General features: G+C 52.2%; 1 protein-coding gene across 22 annotated transcripts in view; it reads right to left on the reverse strand.

The window, feature by feature from the left end:
• The window catches only part of EFR3B (EFR3 homolog B), a 166,515-nt gene that overhangs the window by 51,795 nt on the left and 95,600 nt on the right, over positions 1 to 19,120 (reverse strand). For 18 of the 22 annotated variants that reach the window (XR_010600041.1, XM_065590096.1, XM_042848868.2 and 15 more), the window contains 2 exons: positions 17,653 to 17,780; positions 6,793 to 6,943 (listed from right to left, as the gene is read on the reverse strand). Coding sequence is in view for 18 of the 22 variants with exons in the window: in XM_065590096.1 (XP_065446168.1) it covers positions 6,793 to 6,943; positions 17,653 to 17,780 (279 nt within the window). In the remaining 4 variants the exon portion in view is untranslated. The remainder of the gene's footprint in view (positions 1 to 6,792; positions 6,944 to 17,652; positions 17,781 to 19,120) is intronic. The other 4 variants (XM_065590101.1, XM_065590102.1, XM_065590100.1 and 1 more) reach the window with 2 other exon arrangements.

The following is a 19,120-nucleotide window of genomic DNA, read 5'->3' on the forward strand; positions in this document are numbered from 1 at the left end:
TTCGAAGGCGAGATTTCACAGGCGTGACTCAGCCTGGCTGTCTATAAACAGCATCCTCCCGCCTCCACCATTAGCTCCATGACGGGAGGGATTGTTTGCGACAATACCCTTTAATTAAGCATGTACCTGAAACAGTTTCTCCTTAGCAGATAGGGGAGGAAGCGTCTCATTACCGGTACCCATTTCCCAGCACAAACACACCGCAGGTTCTCCGCAGAAATTGTCCTGAGCATTCCTCTGCATTATGGAGTGCAAAACAACACATGGGAGGCAGAGGGTCCCCTCCAGTCAGACCAGAACGTAGTTGGAATTATTTATTAAGAGTCCATTGCCAGCAACGCAACTGACCGCTGGGGGGGGGGGGGAGGGACCCACAGGGAAATACCACAAACCAGGCAGTAGCCAAATCCTCAGCGCCCATTGTTATTCATAAGGCATTTGGGGGGAGGGATAGCTCAGTGGTTTGAGCATTGGCCTGCTAAACCCAGGGTTGTGAGTTCAATCCTTGAGGGGGCCACTTAAGGATCTGGGGCAAAATCTGTACTTGGTCCTGCTCGTGAAGGCAGGGGGCTGGACTCTATGACCTTGCAGGGTCCCTTCCAGCTCTATGAGATAGGAATATCTCCATATATCTCAGTACATACGCACCAAGCCAGGGACAATGACAGAACCCTCATCATGTGAGCAGCAGTCCTCTGCTCTAACCACTAGGCAATTCTCCCCGAAGGGTGATCTGGATTGCCATTGCATACAGTCTGTGCTGCTGGCGCAATAACGGGCAAGGAATGAACGGGCGGGGACAGCTTTCCTGATCCTCTCCCTGCCCCTCGCTCCTCAGGGCTGAGGCACATTGGCCCGGGGCTGCATCAGGGGAGAGGTTTCCTAGCTGATCTAGACGCTGAACCTAATCTGTGTAGACACAGAAGACTCCGGGTCCCAGTTCTGCTCTCAGCTGCGCCAGCAACTTCTCTGAAATCCACGGAGGGTGTCACAGGGTGGACCTGGCCCTTTAAGAGGGAACTGATCCAGCCCACCTGGGCCTCATTAGCAGCCTCTCCGCTGGAGGGCAGGTGTTCCCCATAACGAGCCAGAGGGGAACAGGCAACAGGAGGAGGAAACTAGTAAAGGAGACCAGTTGTAAGCAGGAAGCTCCTGCAGGAGACCCTAACTGGGAGAAAGGGAAGCCAGAGACAGGTGGCTGAGTGACAGCTTCACAAGAACAGACTGGGACCCAGGAAGAGGGATGGTAGGAGGCCACCACAGCGGACTGTGAAGTTTGATGCTGTGCTGATGGACTTCATTTGGACCGGGAGAAGTTGGTCCAATGAAAGATATTCCCTCCCCCACCTTGTCTCTTGAATTATTTCTGGTATTCACACGTCCCCGGGCAGGGCTGGCGTTCGCCACGAGAGACTGCGTGGAGTTTGTAAGTGCCCTGAAGAGGGGGAAACTGAGGCTGGCCTGCTGCAGAGCAACCCCAGGCCTGGAAGGGATGCACAGGAGGCGGGCGGCCCACTGGCACAGGGATTCAGATTAACATTAATGGAGGGATTCAGATTAACACTACGGTGGCTGAGAGCAGCATCCGAGCCTGCAACCGGCATAACCAAGAGCAGCCGCTGACCCTCCACTGGGCAGGCATGACAATCCATCCCCGCTCAGCAGCGGTTAATGACCCTTGAGCCCAGCGTTTTTCATTGTGCCTGGATGGATATTCCTCATGTTCACCGGACTCTACGGCTCCCCTTTACTCTCCCAATTGATCACCGACCACAGGCACCCTCGAAATCCATCATTAAATCAACTGAAGGGAACGGGGCTGCGAAGGCCATGCGCCAGTAGCGATTCCACGCTTCCCAGGTACAATCAGCCTCCCGCCTACGGGGGCCGGCCATCTCATTGAAAAGGCTGATGATGGCTGCTTTCTCAGCTGCTGCTAGGCCCCGCTCCTTTCCACCAAGTGACTCATGGCAGGGTCTCACTTGCTGTCGCCAAACCTCTGCCCCTCCATCCTAGGCTGCTCTGTCCCCATTGCGTCTGGCAGGGGAACCGGCCTGGGACAGGCCCAGTGTTTTCTTTGGGGGTCTGATCCTCCCGCTCACCCACAGCTCCCGTTGGCTTGAGTGAGTGCGGAGGAGGGTTTGATCAGCACAGCGCGAGCAGTGGGATGAAACGTCTGGAGCCCAGCAGCTGACGACTGTCACCTCCAATCCTTCGGCAAGCTGAACGTTTACTCCCCCACACACGCGCGAGCTGGCCTGAAAAAGCAGCTCCCATTAAAATCACTATGCTCCAGGCAGCCCAGGAGAGGAGGTGGCTGCCGCTGCTGCCACAAACCGAAATACAGGTCTGTCGCCTCTCGCTTCCTTTCTGCCTCCATGGCTCTCCCATGGCCTGCACAACACCCGGGCAGGTGGTGAGCAGAGACGCCAGCGGGTTACTGTACAACAAACACAGGCAGGCCCCTCCCCTCTGCCTCCAAGCCCCATGCGGTTTGCCTCATCCACCTTTGGGGGGAGGAAATGTCTCTTTGCTGAGTGTTCGTACAGCCCCTAGCACAATGGGGCCCTGAGCTCTGGGATCCAGACTCTGGTTTATCAGAGCTGCTAAAGGTTAGGGGGCGTTTGGACAGAGTTCCAATGTTGACTTAGGGAGGCAGTGTTGCTGAGTGCTTTAAGCACTGGACTGGGAGCCAGGAGCTTCCAAGTTCTAATCCCAGCTCCGCCACAGACTCCTTCTGCAGCCTAAGGCGAAACACTTAACCTCTCTGTGTTTCAGTTTTCCCGCCTGCAGAATGACGCCACAGAGGTAGGGAGGCAGGGATGTGAAGTAATTACTGTTCATAGAGTGCTCTATATTACAGTGTATCAGAATGAACTGGGGGATTGGGGGGGGGGGGGGGGGAGAGACCACTGCCCTCTACTGGATGGACCCAGAACAGCTCAGCTGTGTGTCATAGGCCTTAGACAACTAGCGGAGATTCTCCTTTGCCTGAACAGATATGCGCGTTATGACTGGGAGAACATGATTCTATCCTATGATTCCAATCCAGCAGCTATTGAGGGCAGCCCCCTGTTCAGGACTGCGGGTTAACGGCAGAGTCATTACAGTAGGAGACGGTGCTGCAACACCACTCCAGCCTGCCGACAGCAGCGTTCTGCTAACTTAGCTCGACCGATCAATGATCTTGCTTCTCTGATGTCTGTGGATTAATAGTTCTGTTGATGGATGCGCCGTGGCAGTTTCCCATCACTTTCAATTTGGAGCAATTAACATCGTTGAAGAACAGGGTGTGAAAGCTTTTGACTCTCCTCTGGTTTTTCTGCGGTGATGTTTATAACCCACGCTGCTCTTGGGAATGTTCTGTTCCGCGGCGAGAAAGAGGCAGAACACAACACAGGGCTGTCCGGCCTGCCAGCTGGGATGTAGCCACTGGCCGGAACCCAGGAGCGGAGTTCCCCATCCAGCCAGAGGGTGGTCTATTACACGGCCAAGTCTCGAGCCAGGAGCTTTGAGATGCATCCAGCAGAGTTCAAACAGGAGAGCTGTAAACAGAGTCACCCACCCGCATGGCTAAGCCAGAGAAAGCCAAGGGTCTTCGCTGCCTAAAGGGTTATAACTAGCAACGCTGAAGCCATCAAGCCAGAGGTCCTCAAAAGCCTAATTGTCACATAAACCTAGTGCTCCGGAGAAATGAAGCAACCGATACGTGGTTCTAGTCGTCCCACCAAACGCAGGTGTGAAGCGCCATCGTACGAGCAGTTACACAGCTGGAGGCAGCACCGTGTAGTAGTGAGAGCAGGGGATTGTGAATCAGGACTTCTACCCGGTGTGGTTTGGAGGAAGTCATTTCACCACTCTGTGCCTTGGTTTTCCCATCTGGAGAATGGGGGTAATGTTACATACTTGAGCCGGTCAACATTATTTCTTGCAAATGCAGTCGCTGTCTAATTCAGCCCTTTCTCTGCTCACAAACTGCACATGAACCCAGCATGATTTGTAAGAAGTTTACCTGCTGTTCAAAATTGTTCATGGTGAGCATTCAATATTCATCCGAGGATTTCAAAGCGCTCTTCAGGGCTGAGCAACGAGACGACCCCTGCTCTACAGAGGGGGAAACTGAGGCATGGAGCAGTGACGTGACTGCCCAAGGCCGAAGGAAAGAAAGGAAAAGAACCCAGGATTTGCAGCTCTCAGCGCTGGGCGACACTAATTAAGGATGGGGAGAAGAAGTATTGCCCCTGATGTGCTTGCTAGTTACTAGAACAGATTGAGCCAACAAAGGGAGTCTTGATCCTGGCAGCTGGGCTTGCTATGCCAGTGTCCGTCCTGCTCGCTCCTGCAGCTGTGACCCGCCGGCAGCCTGTAGCTACGAGATGAAGGAAGGGAGCCCCTCGGGGCGGCGAGCCGTAGCAGCTGGGCTAAGCTTGCTCCAGCTCACGTTGCTCGAACTGAATGAAAAACTGCTGTTCAGAATCTGCTTTGTACAACTCCCTTCCATGGTTCAGCCTTTGTCCAGAGCTCGGAGCTCGAACAATTCCCCAGCAGGGCTCTGGTGCCGGAGCTCATTACACGGGGCACGAAATCCCAGCCTGGGATTTGTCTAGGACTGTCCCAGCTTAACACAAAGGGAAAGATCAGCCTCTGGCCACACAGACCAGCGAGCAGCAGAGCCCTTCAGCTGGGACTTCACAGGCAAAGGGCTCTATTAAGCGTGGAGAGCAGGGTCCAAAGAACGAGGACCAAGGTCAAGCCACACCCTGCAGCACTGTCCCCTGCAACTTCTTCCCGATCCAAGGTGGGTATTATTATCCCCTTGTACAGAAGGGGAAACTGAGGCACAGAGACTTAACTCAGCTAGGGTCCCACAGGGAGTCTGTAACAGAGCTGGGAAGAGAAGCCAGGTCTCTGATGTCCTAGCCCAGCATCTTATCCACTGGACCATGCTGGATATAGTGAAGCGAGACCAGCAGCATAAGAATCAGCCAGGGACACTAACTGGTCTCACTTCACTATATCCAGCATGCTTTTAGCTAAATCTGACTTCTGAGCCCACGCATGGTCACGGATTTTTTGGGTACCCAACTTTAGACACCTTAAGCCTGATTTCTAGAGGCGCCAGGTACCCATCAACAGGTTTACCAACTCTTGTGACTGCATCACGAGTCTTGTCAGATTTGGGTTTTTTTCCCCTAAAAGCCCCAACTCCTGGAGTCTTGTTATTTCATGAAACTCTCAGCTTTTTTTTTTTTTAAATATGTTTCTAGCTCATAGGGTTTCAGAAAAAGAAGCTTGAAGAGGTGTCCCGAACGTGACCTAAAAGTTCAAAGAGGAAAGGAGACAGAATGTTTTTTCTTTCAGTCTCATGGTTTCTGGGGACCTGACTGCTGATTTTTGAATGCTGAGGTTGGCAATATTGCAGCAACTCCGAGTGAAGGCAATGGCGGCTGCAGGTGCCCCACACCTCTGATTATCGGGCCCGAGCTGGCTTAGGAGAAGCTCCTAAGAATTGAGACATCCCAAAAGAGTGGTCACTTCTGCAAACTTTGCCCTAAGTGACCTTGTCCCTTTAAGACCCCTTCACCTTTCTGACACTGCACGAGCCCAGCCACTGAAAGCCAACACCAATAGGCACCATCTTTCTCGCCCCACGTCTCCCCCCCTGCCAGCGCGCCCAGCCCACTCGGACGGACGCCACTTGCAAGGTGAAAATGCAACAGAAATGTCACAGGCTCCAAGTTTCCCCTGGGGCTGCTGTCAGGTTGACAGCAGGGACACACCCAACCCTCCCCCCATTAAGGTCCATTTGAGTAGGGCCACGAGCTGCGGGCGCTGGCCCTCGGTGTCCTCCAGACCCAGGACAAGCTTAATGATTAATACAGCCCCTTCCCTCCCTCTTTGTCCCGTCTTCATTCATTCCATCCCCTAAATTCAACCCACTTCCCTCAATCCCCCTCCCCCTTTCACTGGCTCCCTCCCCATGTCTCCATTCCCCCTCTCCGCTACCGATTCCATTCCTTCCCCATCTCATCCTCTCCTGACACCCCTATTCCTCCTGCCCTTCCCCCATTCCCTTTCTCCCTCCCCCCACCACACATCCATTCACCCCATTGGGTCTCTCTTACCCTCATCCCATCCGTCTCTCCCACCTCCTCACTGGATCCGTCCTTCCGTCTCTCTGCCTTCCTGTCTGTCTCACTCCACACCCCTCGGTCTCTTTCTCTGCCCCTCACCTCTGACTACACACAGACACACTCTTCCCCCCACCTGTGCCCCTCTTCCACTTACTGATCTCCAGGGCACAAAACGAGCTATTCCCCCCTGCTAGGTTTATGGGGGGGAAGCCGCAGGAACTTTCACTGCTTTCCCAGTCCTGGGCTCCCCGAACAGCTCTGATGATGCCCCTCAATCCTGACCCACAGCCCCTCTGCTATTCTTGTTGTGATCTCCTCCCCCCCGCCCAGCTCTACTCACGCCCCTTCATCCTGGCCTGCAGTCCCCTCCCACACCAGCATTCCAGGCCAGAGCCTCTCCCGACAGGAGATTTTCCGACACACATGGTGGTTCAGAGATGTGGCTAGAGAAGGATGAGATTACCATCCACTTGTGATCCAGGCAAGGCTTGAACCTGGCTCTCCAGGGGAAACACGCTCTTGTGCCCCTGCGTATTGGAACGGGCAGAATCGAACCAGGTTCTCATTACACTGCAAAGGGGGTAGAGGGGGGGAAGACAACCCGCTGTGCAGGAGAAGATACGACGAAAGGCTCGGCCTTACCCAGGCTGCTACTTACAGAATTTGTCCCCAGGATCTGCAGGTTGGGCTTCTCTGACTCCAGCAGCTTCGCCACCATTTTCAGGAAGCTCTCCACAAACAGGTTGATGCTCTGGCAGTGACAGGCCATTAGCAGCTGGTCCAAGGCTTCCATGGCAATGCACACGTACCTGCGGGAAACAGCGTATTGCAAAAGTAACTCGCGCTGTAGGAAAGGAGGCCTAGTGATTAGAGCAGGGAGGACTGGGCCTCAGGAACCTTTGGGTTGACTGCCAGCTCTGCCGTGGATTCACTGTGCAATCCTGAGCTAGCTTCACCCCTCTGGGCCTCAGTTTCCCCATCTGTAAAGCAGGGTTAATACCAACCTACTGCACAATACGCCGCGGAGGAATCAGATTCATTAACGCTTGCGTACGAAGATCTTTGGCTGCTACAGTAGCACAGGGCCCAGTCCGCAGCTGCCAATGGAGCCCTGTTGATTTACACCAGCTGAGGATCTGGCCCAGGCAGTACTATACTATTACGGGGAACCTGTATTCAACCACCACGTTTGCTTCTGAAAGGGTTAATCTGCTCCCAGCGCCCGTTACTCTGCAAGAGGTTGCTGGGGAAACAATTGCAATGGTGCAAACGGAGGGTTCTGGTGGGGAATAAACAGCAGGAAGAGCTACTCGGTAAAGCAATACAACGATTCTCGTTACACGTTAATTTCTCTAGGAACAACAACAGCCCCACAAGGCCCAGAGAACTCCAGGCGGCAGCACCAGAACAGGCTCTGAACAGTGTTTTCCAAAGCAATCCAACCGGTTCTGGATTTGGTCTTCCTGCTTAGCATCTCCTCACAGCGGAGACCACGGGGACGCAGATTCTTTGGTCTTTTGCAATATCCTGAGCCCTGCGACAGGAGGCAGGGCAGAGGGAGCATAACCCGATAGCAAGATAGAGCACTTCGGGGGCAGTCAGATGTCCCACCACCCACAGCGATGGCTCAGAGCCCTGCTCCAGGTGAACGTCAGAGCACTGGTGGCTGGACTCGGATCTCTTTGCTGGAGGCGAAGACCGTTTGCCGCCTCCCGATGAAGAGCAGCAGGAAACAATCGCCTGTACTAGTCATGCTACTAATGCCTTCGCCCTACGTCTTCTCCATCTTCAACCGTACAATCTTTGGGGCGGGGAATCTAGCGGACAAAGGTCTAATGTGATCCAAAGGCTAGAAGTTGCAGCTAGACAAATTCAGACTGGAAACGAGGCATAGGTTTTTTTTAACAGGGAGGGTAATTAACCATTAGAACAGCTTACCAAGGGTTGCAGAGCTCCACTATCACTTGGCGATTCTTAAATCAAGACTGGATTTTTATTTTTATTTTAATTTAAGGACATGCTCTAGTTCGAAAGGAATTATTGTGGGGACAATCTCTGACCTGTGTTATAGACAAGAGGATAGACTCCAGGATCACAAGGGTCTCTCCTGGCCTTGAATCTATGAACCTAGTCAGTGCATTGTGTGTGCAGTGACTCAACTAAATCAGATTCGGAGCAGATTTCGTTACCTGGGTGCAACCCCTTTGTGTTTCAGTTTAAGGGAGCTTTCCTGCTCTTCAGCTTATTCCAGTTAGAACGCTTACTCCGCTTGCCATGAGTCAAGCGCACTTCACCACCGTGCTGTACAAATCATCTGTAATGCTGCCTTTGCACTCCACGTGCAGCCGGAAAACTCTCCAGGCAGCCCTGATTTTCCAGAAAACGCCTGGGTAAAAAGTATCAGAGGGGTAGCCGTGTTAGTCTGAATCTGTAAAAAGCAACAGAGGGTCCTGTGGCACCTTTAAGACTAACGGAAGTATTGGGAGCATAAGCTTTCGTGGGTAAGAACCTCACTTCTTCAGATGCATCTTGTTCTTACCCACGAAAGCTTATGCTCCCAATACCTCTGTTAGTCTTAACGGTGCCACAGGACCCTCTGTTGCCTGGGTAAAAGTGTCCCTTGCACTGCCGGTCACTCATGAGAGAGGGTGAACTCCACATCAGGCATCTTACCCCGCCAGCATCCCCTCCAAGGTCAGGCCCCCGCCACTCACTGACGTCAATGAGCGTGGCAGGTGCGTCTCAGCTCCGGGGGTTGAGCACCTGAGGGAGAAGTAGAACGGCGCCTCGCCAGACTGTTTGCAGTGAGTTGTCACAGCAGGTCTTTTGAGGTCACTTAGTAAATCGCTTTTCTAATGCTCCTATATTTGAACAGGAGAGAAGAGACTGTGAACATCAGGGTATGAATCTTTCTTGGACTCGCACCACCACGCAGGCGGCCTGATTAGGTTCCAATTTCAGAATTTGTTCTCTGTCACATTTGGTTTCCAAGACAAATTGAAGCTGGTTGTTTTGATGCGACGCCGGAGGTGTCTGTGCATGCAGGCTGAACATGGCTCCGGTCTCTGGCTTACTTCTCCGGCTGGCTCGTTATACGACAAAGAGACAGGCCGAGCAGCCTTCGGACCCTGCAGTCGTGGAAGGAGTGGGCTGCTCCAGAAACACATGTATTTCCCTTCCCCAAATTAAAGGGCATTAGCAACATGGAGTCAGGTCCTGAGCGGGTATAAATCAGCCTAACTCCATTGAAGTCACCAGGGGAGGATCTGTCCCAATACCCTCAGTGGCTATTTCACAGTCAGACCCAGGTCTGACAAACGGACCTGGGATTGGCAAACAAAACTGGGCTTTCCAGACAGAGCTGTCGGACTCCTGAGTGACCCCAGTGAAATCAACTCAAATCCCACGACCTGACCAAGAGTCAGCCAGCCCACCGGAAAGGTTTATGTACGGGGAAGGCACACGGGAAAGGCAGATCTAGTCCCAGACCCCTGGCAGCAGATAGTCTAGTGGTGAGGGCACAAGCCCCAAGGCCAAGAGTTTGTAATTTCCAATCCGGCCTCAGTCACTAGCCCCCATGCGTGGCCCACCACCTCTCGGTCTTTGTTTCCCTCACCTTCTGGCAGGGCCGGCTCTGGCTTTTTGGCCGCCCCAAAAAAAAAAAAAAAAAAAAAAAGACGGGGCGGCCAGAACGGTGAAGGAAAAAAAAAAACACAACCGGCCGGAGCGCGGGTTCAAGGGGACCGGCTTGGGGGGGGAGAGAGGGGCAGGCGGGAGAGAGAGAGAGAGAGAAGGGGGCAACCAGGGCTACAGCAGGGGCGCTGCCATGCGGCCCCTCCCACTGCGCCGCCTCCTGCCGCGAGGGCTCCACTCCGGTCGGCGGGGAGGGAAGGAAGAGGACTGCCCTGCAGGGTGCTCTGGTTCTCCGCGCCACCGCCCCCTACAGGGCAACCGGAGCGGAACAACAACAACAAAAAAGCGGCCGTGCCGCCCTAGGATTGGGCAGAATGCCGCCTCCAACAATCTGCCACCCCAAGCACCAGCTTGCTCAGCTGGTGCCTGGAGCCAGCCCTGCCTTCTGGGGCTGTCGGGAGGATGAGTTGGCTAATGTCAGCAACATGCTTTGCAGTAAGCGAGAAGCGTTATTCCTGCCTCCCTGGGTGTCCCTGTTCCATCTCTCAGATGCTGGTATCAGGGCTCTTGCTTTTCGCATACGTGGCCCAGCCCGGCAGGATGTTATTTTGAACACCGCCTGCCCCCCTGAGCCCGTAATGAGAATTATTGGGCTCTTTGCACAGCTCCTCTGGCTTCAGCTAACAGATGTTTGGCATCAGGTGCTGCAGCACAGATTTGATTAAAATTATTTAAACACCCACACATTGACAATCTTCCGTCTCCCAGCGTCAGCCCCTTCTCAAGCCGTTTGTGCTTGGAAACGATCAGTGCAACCTCCAAGCTAGACTCCGCGGGCCCCATTCTCTATCTATGGTCCTTATATGGCTCCTATCACTGTAGTATCCTCACAATCCCCCTGTGAGGCAGGGAAGGGTGTTATCCCCATTGTACAGATGGAGAAACTGAGGCACAGAGCAACTAAATGACTTGCCTAAGGTCATACAAGGAGTCTTTGGCAACACAGGGGCTTGAACCCAGGTCTCCGAAGCCCTAGGCTACAGCCCTAACCACTGGGCCACCCTTCCTCTTCTCCAGCAGCAAGACAGGAGCCCCTCCCCTAAGCCTGAACAGGAGTTACTAATACCCTAGGAAAGGAGAATAGGGTCACAGGGACTTGCAGCCAGTGCTGCCTGGCCCACAGAGTGTTAACGCCTTAGCTCTCCCTTAGGCATCCAGGGCAGAGTGAGCGATGGGCCGTGGACAGGGGCCCAGCCAGCTCAGAAGGAATACAGGCAATCTCGGAACAGCGGCTCCTTCGGAGGGTGACGAAGCCTCCAGAGAAGATGAACTCCCTCTGCTATTGGTGGACTGAGACAGGCGGGGTTTGCTGATGGGTTCACCCCACTAGCTCACTGCCTCCTCCCCCGCAGCCTGGGCCTCACCTCTTATGCCAGCAGAGGCTGCGGGCTCCGGTGGGCCGTGTTCTAGTCAGACCAGCAACCCGCTGGGCCACCTCCCCACGTTAAAGATGAGGCCTGCCCCATTTAAACGAGAACCCAGCACGCTCCTCGCAAGTGCAGTGGCCTCTAGTCCCGGCTCTGCTCCCGATCAGGGTGTGATCTCGGGCCAGGTCATCAGCTGCTGTACGTCAGTGCGGCTACGCGGATTTACACCAGCCGGGCGACTGGCCCGGTATAGACAATGACACTTTGACCAGGATCCCAAAGCACTTTACAGATGTGTGCTCGCTCCCGAGTTACAACCCCGCTGGAGAAGCACGGGCTTCACTTTACCGATCGGGACATGCCCAGAGCAGTCCCATGGAAAGCACGTGGAAGCTCCAAGAAGAGCTCCCAGAGCACCTGGCTCTCGTCCCGGAGCATTAAGCACAAGGCCACGGCTGAGCAGGGGGGAAGGGGTGCACTGCGGGGATCTCCCAAGCTGTGAGGCATTGGGGAAAGGAAACTGGGCTGGGAGGAGCCAGCCAGAGAACAAAGCCGGGGAGCAGCTGCAGAAGCAGCCAAGACCGAGCGCCACAGACACGGATGAGATTTGCTACAGTTTTGACTGGTGCTGATCGGCTGTTTGTTCCCACCTCCTCCTTCACAGCCTCTTCACCACCACTCACTCCACACCTGCCCCTTCCCACCTTCCTCACCCTTTCCCTTGCCGCTTAACTAATCCCCTCCTAACTCCAACCACCCACCTCCCAAAAACCTCATAGTACCATCACACTGATCACGCCATTCATCTATTATACCCCTTGTCTGGCCTCTCCATTTAGATCGTAAGCTCTTCAGAGGCAAAGGTTATGTACTACGCTGGGTCTGTACAGCACCTAGCCAGGGCCCTGATCTCAGTGTGTCCCTGGGCATGACCGTAACAAACACGATTCCTAAGAGCATCCTCCTTTATCATCTCTGTGCTTCAGCTCCCGCTCCCTCCAGTCAAAGAGGAAGGACGATATTTACCAGCCTCCCGGGGGTGTCCTGAGCCTTAATTCATGTTTGTAAAGTATCTGAGGATCTGGGGATGAGGGCACTATTCATATTATTCTAGAGAGAGGCTCTCTTCATTCAGCAGAGATTAGCCTTGGCTTTCAGAGAGAAGAGCGTAAAAAACAAAAGAAACTCCATTCCAATTCACTCAGAGTTAGAAAGAGTTCACATGAAAGGAAGATATAGGATGGCCGAGTGAGTCCCACCTGGATAGACCGTGTCACAAAGAGGTCCAGTGAGCAGCCAAGACAACCTTGGATACAAGACTACAACTAACGTACATTTCATGTCCCGGCTCCTTAAAGATCCTAGATTTGGTAGCCTTGGTCACATGCAACAATGACCATATCGCTCTGTAAGGGGGAAGAACTAGGAGCATCAAAGGAAGAGAGACTCTCCAAGCAAAAATTTCTAGTACGAGCAGAAAATAATCTGCAGATGGAGGCTCTATTCGCACGGGTCGCCGCCCTGCCTGAATGTTAAGATGATGCCGCTGAAAAAAAATGCACCCTCAGACACAACGGACAGAGCGAACAGGCGATCAGCTGCTAAATACGTCAATGCATCAAGTCCCTTTGTAAAAGGAAACTAGGAAACGTATTGCACAGCCTTGAATATGAACACCCCAACGTGCAGAGGAGAGAGACGGAGAGCCCCACACAGCCAGAAGAAATGAGTTACTCTTCAGTAGACTTTAACCTCCCACCTTCAGAAATACTAAAGATTTAGACAGCGGTAAAAATCCATCCGCACACTGGTGCCAAGTGCCAGCGCAGAACTGCTGATCAGCGGAGAGATCTTAGCAGCAGAGATCTTAGCCCACTACGACGGGTCTGTCTGCAAGCGGAGATAGTGAGCTGCAATGCAGGCAGCGGGTCTGAGATGCCTTTGTGCTAATAAGACACCCGCAGAAGCCCCCCCAAAAAAGGTGGATGGCGTGTAACTGAAAGATGCACTGTTTTCAACATGCAAAGCCAGCTACAGACATGTACCTGCAGGGGAAGAAGGGAAGAGAAAACTACAGTAGATATAGGGGGACCCAGACAGCAAATGTGAAAAAAATCGGGACAGGGGATGGGGGGCAATAGGAGCCTGTATAAGAAAAAGACCCAAAAATTGGGACTGTCCCTATATAATCAGGACATCTGGTCACCCTAAGCAGATAGCCAGTTACCCCACAGAAACAGACACCCCTCTGCTGTCCTGCACTCTCCAAAGGGGGCCAGGCTTAGTTCATGCAGTTGCCTCCCAGTTCTGCAGCAAAAGGGTGGATTCTGGTGCTAATCCCAAGGCCCCGGAATCAGGGAGCAGGTGGGGTCCTGGTAACAGCACATAAGGAAGGGGAGTGGTTGACAAGTTGGTACCAGGCCGGATTCTGCGCTCACTTACCCCAGTATTAGACCAGTGTCGCTCCATTGGAAACACGTCTATTCACACTGGTGTCGAACACAGCGGGACCAAGCCCAACTGTGTGTATTTCAAAATTGCTGTCCAGAACCAGATATTTACAATATTGGAAAGTCTTTTTCAGGGACAACTGAACACAGGGGTGACCCGGAGGGCCAAATGGGACTCGGGAAGTCCTGGTGGATGATCGACACCTGCTGCCTGCCAGTAACTGCTGGGTTCTATTGCAGGCGAGTTCAAAAAACAAGCAATTTCTAGAGAATTATAAAGGAAAAATACAGATCAGATCACAGAGGTCACCCCGCGGGGCTACTAGCATGGCCAACCATTGCAGAATGACTCTGAAATAAAGACTATAACCTCATTTTACAAGGCAGGAGATCAGCGAACACAAACTCAACCCTGCAGATCTCTCGTGGCTGTTTATTCTGAACCCGCAATTCGTTGCTTTTGAGTTTAGGTCACAGCACGATGCTGGTCTGAAGAAGCATGTCCACTCCAACTGGTGGTGATCTGAGCTTGATTTCAGGGATTAGAGAAAGACTTGAGATCTGCCCTTCTGCAGGGAATTAACCGATGCACCAAGTCAATTCCATGCCTGTACCACGGGGGGTGGAGGGGGTAAACAGTGCCCAGAAAGTCTGGCATCAGATGTCAAACTTTCTTCAAGTCCTTCCTCTGGGTAGCATGCAGAGCCCCGTTAGCAGCCACTTACGTATATAACATCAGGCAGAACTTTGGGATGACTTGTCAGTCATGGTGGCTCACGCATAGCAGGGTTTTTCCAACTTTTTCACTTCTTAGGAGCACCTCTCTGCCTCCTCTTCCCCAGAGGATGAAAGCCAAACTGAACTTCCCACTGCACCGTGGCGTTAAGACACATTCGTCAGTCTTGGCTTTGTTCCTGAGACAAAGAGACTGAATCTCTCCATTATTTCAAAGAGTGATCCCTTCTGCACTCTTCCAGCACTTGCCATCTCTAATCAAAGCCGCTGTCTAGTCTTAGCAACTGCTCTGCTACCAAAGGGCTAGGTTTGTAAACAACGCAAGTCGCAGACATGGCAGTACGTAAAAGATAGACGGAGAAAGAGAATATAGAATCCAGTCAACTGGCTGAGCCAAAAAAAATTGCAACATCAAGGGAAAAAATGAAATACGGTTTCTCTTCCTTAAATAGGTCCCATTCTATATTGCCCCAGAAAGAGATGTTAATCTGAGCCCTATAACAAGGTAATAATTGGTACCTGGGGGGGAATCTTACAACAATAGAACCACAGAACTGTAGGACTGGAAGGGCCCTCAAAACACCATCAAGTCCAGTCCCCTGCATTGAGGCAGGACCACGTATTATCTAGACCATCTCTGACAGGTATTTATCGAACGTGTTCTTATAAACCTCCAATGACAGATTCCACAACCTCCCTAGGCAACTTATTCCAGGGCTTAACCACCCTGACAATCAGGAAGTTTTTCCTAATGTCCAACCTAAACCTCCCTTGCTGCAGTTTAGGCCCATTGCTTCTTGTTCTGTCCTCAAAGGTTAAAGGAGAACAATTTATCACACTTCTCTTTATAACAACCTTTCACGCTCTTGAAGACTTATCACATCCCCTCTCAGTCTTCTCTTCTCCAGTCTAAACAAATCCAATTTTTTAAATCTTCCCTCATAGGTTTCCTGGACCTTTTATCGTTTTTGTTGCTCTCCTCTGGAGTCTCTCCAATCCGTCCACAACTTTCCTGAAATGTGGCGCCCAGAACCGGACACAGTACCCCAGTTGAGGTCTTATCAGTGCTGAGCAGAGTGGAAGAATTACTTCTTGCATCTTGCTTACAACCCTTCTGCTAATACAATGGTTATGTGAAAAGCAAATTGTGGGCCTAAGTCGCCTCTTCTTCCATGTATCTTGCCTCCTCATTGCTACCAGTGCGAAGTGAGCATAAAATACTCCCTGTGCTCCTCCCTTACACTGGTGGCAGCTGTATATACCGGTGGCTCTCAACCTTTTGTACTGGTGCCCCCTTTCACATAGCAAGCCTCTGAGTGTGACCCCCCTCCCCTTATAAATTAAAAACACTTTTTTATATATTTAACACCATTATAAATGCTGGGGGCAAAGCAGGGTTTGGGGTGGAGGTTGACAGCTCGCGACCCCCCATGTAATAACCTCACGACCCCCTGGGGGGTCCCGACCCCCAGTTTGAGAACCCCTGGTATATACGCACTTTGAAAGTGGTGGATGGTTACCTAATAGCCAGGAGGCGGAGAAGCTGTCCCTATGGCTTTATTAAGCAGTGATTTTGATGACCACTTACATATATAGTGGACAGGCGAAGGGGCAGTGTGGTTTGGTGTGATTCATGAGGAATGTACCACAGGAGCCAGCGGTACAGTCCGACGGAACTCCATCTGCACAGAGGCGCATGGGAAAAGGAACAGGCTCGACAGAGACAGTCGGACTTTGGGCCCCATGAACAATTAAAGAATTAGAAAATGCCTTAACGTGATTGAACTCCTTGAGTCTATCGATTTAGCTTAACAAAGAGACGGTTAAGTCTAGAAGTACATACACGGGGAACAGAAATTTGATAACAGAGGGTTCTTTAAGAGGCATAACAAGATCTAATGGCTGGAAGTTGAAGCTTCAGACTAGAAATAAGGTGCGCATTTTTAACGGTGAGGGTAATTAACCATTGCAACAACTGGGGGATTCTCCATCACCAGCATTTTTTTAAAACCAGGATTGTATGTTTTTCTAAAACACAATTCAAACAGGGATTACTTCAGGGCAGTTCTCTGGCCAGTGTTACGCAGGAGGGCAGACTGGATCATCCCAACGGTCCCGTCTGACCTTGGACCCTACGAAGGCCACAAGTGCCCGTGATTCAGGACAAACCAGGAATGAGGAGACTCCGTTTTCATTTAAAAAAATTAAAAAAGGTTACTTGTAGCCCTTTTCCCTGAGCAGCGTCTTGGAAAAAGTAACGGATAGAAACAGGTCACCAGGGCTAAAAGCAACAAGCCAGCAGGGCTCTGCTCCTGCAGCAAGAGATGGGGTGGGGAAGGTTCTAAAGGCTCAGAAATGGTATGTAAAATGAATCCGTTAAGAGCCTGTGGTGTAACCCAGCATCAAATCACCCATCAACCCACAAACTCCTCGAGCCTGTCCAAGCACAGTGCTCTAGCAATGGTGGGCAGGAATCAGATGTGTTTTGCAGTCCTGGCCCTCACTGCTGTGGATGACTTTGGATAAGCTGCAGCTGTTGTAAGCCTCTTACAGCTTCTAGCTACTACAGGGAGAGGTGCTTTGGAAATCCATAGGCGTGGATGAATGGGTACTTTGAGCTTGGTGCAACTCCATGCTCCAGGGCTGGAGCACCCACGGGGAAAAATTGGTGGGTGCTCAGCACCCACCGGCAGCTCCCCACCCCACCCCCCCGCTCCAGCTCACCTCCGCCTCCTTCCCTGAGCGCACCGCGTGCCCATTTTTTCCCCTGTAGCTCCCAGTGCTTGTGCCGCAAAACAGTCGTTTCGCACGGCTGGGAGGGAGGAGGGGGAATGCAGCGTGCTCAGAGAAGAGGCAGGGCCGGGGTGGGGATTTGGGGAAGGGACTTTGGGGATGGGGTTGGGATGGGGGCGGGGCAGGGAAAGGGTGGAGTCAGGGCGGGGGGGGGGGGTGCAAACTCCCACCGGCGCCAGGGAAAGTTGGCGCCTATGCACAGTAGTGCAGTTCCTGGTCTCGCACCACGTGTAGGTTCACAGGTGACAAGATGCCATCGTCTAGGTGTAACCTGATGTGTGTGTAGCTGCCCAGGCAACGGAGAACATAGTAGTTTGGGTGTCCCCCAGGACATATGTCTATTTCAGTGCTCAGTATGCCGATTCATCCCATTAGCTTCATTCAGTCTTTGCCTGGACCTTCTCCAGTATGTTTTGGGCACTCACTCTTTATGCACACGGCGTAATTAGCATGACACTGATTCACAGCGATGTCTCTTACCCATATCGGTGCCTGCCCACATCTCGGATCAGCCTCTCCGAAAGGTACGCGCCGATGCGGTCCAGCTTCTCCGGCGCAGACAGTGCGTAGAAGGTCAGCTTCTCCATGTTGGTTTTTACCAGCCCATCCTGGAAAACAGACCGACACGGGGTTTGATCTCCTTTGCATTTTAAAAAGCAACTCCCAAGGAATGGCACAGGGAAGGGGTTATGGAGCTTTCGGCCTCCAGGTTGAAATCGAGAGCACTGGAAGTCACGCGAACTGTCACACCGGGTCAGACCAATGGTCTAATTAGTCAATTAGCGTCTCATATCTCGGCCGCTGGCCAGAGTCTTGATGATTCAGAGGAAGGTGCCAGAAACCCCACGTTCAGCTGTCAGTATCCGTTAGCATTGAGGTATCTGCTGTCCAGCGGCCTATGTGAAATGAGTGGAGGAGTCACTGCGGTTCCCAACACGCACGTCACAGCAGCACAAGCTGGCAGCCTCAGGCCAGAGCCAAAGGACTGGCTAGACGAAGGCTGAACTAGCTGCATAGTTCAGGGTCGCTCCTGAAGCACACTGGTGAGGAACTGGTGGCTGTGAAACCCGGGCTGGGAATAAACAGAGACCTCTGCCTCCGGGGCTGACAACCCGCCAACTTGCATCAGCATTCAATTCACTTCACTCTATTTAAAGAAACGCAGCCCGTCTGTTAGATATCACCTCTGCTGTTGCCCCTTTTGCCCCCAAGCTTTATCTCCAGCTGTGGCAAACCACACACATTTTGCATGGATGGCAGCTACTCGGTGCTGAGCTCAGGTCACCTATTCAGGTGGTGTATGATGGGCACTTGGAGCTCCTCAGATGGGAGATGCTGTAGAAATGCAAGGTCTCACCACTTCACCGTCTGCCAAAAAGGATCTTTAGAACCAAGTGATCTTCAGCAACAAAGGTGGAAGGTACGAGGCCTGGTTCTGCCTTGTACCTGGTGTAGTTTACACCTGCTGGGATTGCATGAGCAGCCTGGGATACTTACCTGCCTTTTCAGCATGAGTGTCAATCTCCCAGCTCTCTTTGAAGATGCTGTTGCCATCCTATTACGAGACCACCAGCCACGCATCCTAGGTTCAATTCCTACTCGCATCTGGTGGTATTCGCATGCATGTGGTCACAATTAGTTACCCAGGGATGCTGCTAGCTTGCATCTTGTTCTCCCATCCATCCATGGCATTTATTCTACATCTATTTTATATACATCAACAGCAGAACATCTCTTAAGGGAAAAGAAAATTTCATCTGTTCCTCCAGACAAAGTTATACTGTAACGTATTAAAGGAGCTGTTCCAGTTAGTTCTTCATTCTACCAGGGCACGAAGTTGTTGAGAAAAAAAAACCTCTCTTAGCGGGACGATGACAGCATCTTCAAAGAGAGCCGGGGGATTGACACTTTCACTGAGTGGGCAGGTAATTATCCCAGAAAGCTGCTT

Source organism: Chrysemys picta, chromosome 3 (genome assembly GCF_011386835.1).
Source record: "Chrysemys picta bellii isolate R12L10 chromosome 3, ASM1138683v2, whole genome shotgun sequence".
Taxonomy (NCBI): domain Eukaryota; kingdom Metazoa; phylum Chordata; order Testudines; family Emydidae; genus Chrysemys; species Chrysemys picta.